The sequence below is a fragment of the Egretta garzetta genome, unplaced genomic scaffold (genome assembly GCF_000687185.1).
Source record: "Egretta garzetta isolate BGI_Z169 unplaced genomic scaffold, ASM68718v1 scaffold332, whole genome shotgun sequence".
In the NCBI taxonomy this organism is placed as follows: domain Eukaryota; kingdom Metazoa; phylum Chordata; class Aves; order Pelecaniformes; family Ardeidae; genus Egretta; species Egretta garzetta.
The window spans coordinates 503,995-507,315 of record NW_009258879.1 but is presented as its reverse complement, the minus strand read 5'-3'; the positions used below and the strand labels follow the sequence as shown (position 1 = coordinate 507,315).

The 3,321-nt window shown below is 60.3% G+C and overlaps 1 protein-coding gene across 1 annotated transcript in view; it reads right to left on the bottom strand.

The window, feature by feature from the left end:
• The window catches only part of PLXND1 (plexin D1), a 56,390-nt gene that overhangs the window by 11,447 nt on the left and 41,622 nt on the right, over positions 1-3,321 (bottom strand). Inside the window, 2 exon segments of the mRNA XM_009633821.1 lie at positions 266-390; positions 1,289-1,445. Of these exon segments, the coding sequence (XP_009632116.1) occupies positions 266-390; positions 1,289-1,445 (282 nt within the window).

Here is a 3,321-nt window from a genome sequence, read left to right as displayed (position 1 = left end):
GAAAAGGAGCTTTTTTTTCCTCCTCTTTCTGTTGTCAGTAATAACTTGTTTTGCATGAAGAGTGTTTAATTAGTTTCAGTGTGTTGCAATATTAACGAGCTTCTCGCCAGGGCAGATGTCTATTCCCCAGAAGCTCTCACGGAGCTATGGCAACCTCCCTGCCTGCTTCTGATGATCCCGTTTTTGGAGGGGGAACGGCGGCTCCCCCCCGAGGCTAGGCAGGCTCCGAGGAGGCGAAGCTTTGCCGCAGCGCCGGCGGGTGTACCTTGTAATGTGCCAATGTGTTGAGTTTCTTCCTGCCGTCCTCCACCACCGAGGTGTCGTCGAGCCTCGGGGGGCCGTCCCGCAGCACTTGGGGGCTGCACAGCCCCGCTGCCAAGGCCCAGGACCCTGCGAAACCAGGGCCGATGCTCCGCAACAGCCCCCAGGGCCAGCCCCTGGGGCAGGCATTGCCAGGCCAGGGCAGACCTGGATGGAGCTAGGAGAGGCGACAAGGCGCCGATCGCAGGGACAGGAGGAGCACGTCTCCCCCTTCCCCTCTCGCCCTGGAGGGCGTGTGGGACCCGCCTCGTGGAGCAGTTGCCGCATGGCCCGCACGTGGCCACCGAAGGTTGGCGGTGGCTCCCCGCAGGGCAGTGCTGGTCGTGCATCTGTGGCCGGGGACGCAGCATGTGCACCAGCCGAGAGGAGTGGGTCCCTGTCCCTGCTCCAGCCCAGGGCGTTCTGCAGAGACTCCCTGGGGCGCTGACTACAGGGATTGTCACGCCTTGCGGCTGTGGCCACCAGAGCACATCTCCATGGCCCACTGTGTGGCACAGAGGCACCGCAGACACCGCGGGTTTCTCTTGCCAGCATTGGGCTTGGATCCTTCTTAAATTCTGGGATAAGGAGTTGGCCGCTGGGCAGATAAATGACAGATCTGAACCCAGGGCAGGACAGGAGCCCACGGGCTCAGCTATAGCTATGGAGAGACATGTATTAACGAGGCACGTGCGGGCTCAGGGCTGGTTTAGAGGGTGCCTGTTCTGGGGCTTTAAAGGGTGCAAGCCCAAGCACCCCTCTGCTCAACTTGGGCTTTCCTAAAGCTTCTTTCCAGTTACACGGCTCCCTCCTGCCCACCAGGATCCAATCCCATCCCTCATTCCTGAAGACCATCCTCAGGAAAAGGCTGCCTTGGAGTCTGCCCTCTCGTCAGTGCTGCTTCCCCCACTGTCCTCTGGCTCCCGTGCAGCACCAGGTGCCCCATCTGGTTTTAAGGACTGGCTGGTGCAAGGCATCTGGTCCTTACCGAGGTCGACGTCTTCCACCCTCGGCCACTGGGAGTAGGGGACGTTCTTGCAGAAGGCCTCCAGAATCTTCTCCTTCACTTGGCTGAGTGTGTCTGTGTCCATGGCCCTGACGCTCAGGGAGTCCATCCCGCAGCCTTGGAAGGAGACGTTGAGGTTCTGCAGGCAGAGACCAGGTTAGGGGTGCCCTGCCCAGCTCTTCTGGCTCCCAAGTACATGGGGAGGCTGCTGCAGCTGCACAGCTCTCGCTGGTGCACGCTGGGCACCGCGCTGCTGGCAATCAGGCTAAGAAACGCAGCTATCCAGGCTTTGCCGCTAGTGAGGGGCACTGATTGATTTATAGCCCTTGGAGGCCGAAGGCCCTGGTTTGTTGATGGAGCCAGGAGGACACAGGGAGCAACGCTGCAGCCTCCTTTCATGGCTGCCTTGTCAGGGCTCAGCCTCTCCCTGACACAAGGGGCCGAGCTCCTTTGTCTAAACAAGCTTTAAGGATGCTGCAGGCTGGGTCTGCTGCAACACCCGAGTCCACCACCCGCACCACCCGTTAACCGGCTGGAGAACCTGCCCAACAGCGGGACAAGCAGCCACAAGGGGCTGCAGGCTGCCACAAACACCAGCTCGGACCCCGGGGATGCCCAGATCCTGCTACAGTCACTGCAGAAAGCTGCAGGGCAATGAGAGGGACTCTTCCTGTAAAACCCCCTCTCCTCCTACGGGAGCCACTGCCACGCCAGCCAAACGAGGAGAGGAAGAGCCCCGGGGCCCCCTCCTCTCACCAGCACTGCAGACCCAAACGCCACAAGCACAGCATCTTCCTCCTGCTTGGGAGCTTTGCTCTGGGATGGCCTCTGCTCTGCCTCTGCCCGAGTCCTCCGCCCCTCGGTGCGCCCGAACCCGAGGGCAGCACCGCGCCGTCTTCCTTTAGTGGTGGATGTGAGCAGGAACCCACCCGCCTGCCCGGCAAGCCCCGGGCAGCAGGCTGCAGACGCCGGGAGCGTTGCCTCTTGGATGGACACCTCATAGATGTGAGATCCGCAGCCGGGATCCTCACTGCCTCGAGGTTCCTTGGCAAACACTGCTTTTAAGTATCACGATGCAGAGTCAGCGTCCTTGACAATAAGAAGACCAATGTGAAACCACAGATGAAGCCCAATTTTTTCCCCTAGCACTAAAGGAAGATGTTTTTTCACCTTGTATACTGTGCAGGTGTTTTTTAAAGCAGAGGTCCAATTACCTGCAATGTCAGGGACCGCCAGTGAGTCTGCACTGCCCCTGCTCTCCTTCCTCCCGCATGCCCCATGCACTTTTGTTTCTCTACTTGCAAATGAGGTGGGAAGCAGCCGCTGCTCAGACTTACAAAGTCACCATTTCTGCCGAGAAAGCCAACACTGAGCCCTGCCGCTAACCCCCCTCAGCCTGCGCTATGAATTTACAGGTCAATTGGTAACAGGAATCTGCAGAGGATGCGGAGCTGGAACCTGCTCTGAGTTACGGTGATGCACATCTGGGGTAACCCCCTGGCTTCAGTGAAGCTGCTCCAGATTTATGCCGGGTAATTGAAAGCAGGGTTTGACCCAGGCTCTGGAAAGGCGTCTGCCAAGTTCTGTGCCAGGCACTGGAGGGACCCGAGCCCCTCACACGCTCGGCCCTCGGCTGCCCGGCTCCCGCAGGAGGCGTCGTGCAGAGCTGCTTCCCAGCTCCGCTCCCGTAACAGCCTGGGCAAAGCCCTGGCCCCGGGGCTCGGGTTGGCAGCCAGCCCCTTCCCACCGCGACTGAAGATGCGCTTTTGCTGGGAGTGGTAAACCTGTTGCTTCAACTCCCTGAATACGGCACAACAAATTTTGTTATCTATCTCCCCCTCTCCCCTAACCTGAGGCACCCAGGTGACCTGCCAGGGGACAGGCACAGGACAGTCACCACGAGCCTCGCTTTGTAGTCGTGCACTTCGGCAGTGGCCGGGGGGCTGCGCGGGGGTGCAGTGTGCGCTGCTACCGCACCTGCACGGGACCCACAACCACCCGGCCGGGCCGCCCGG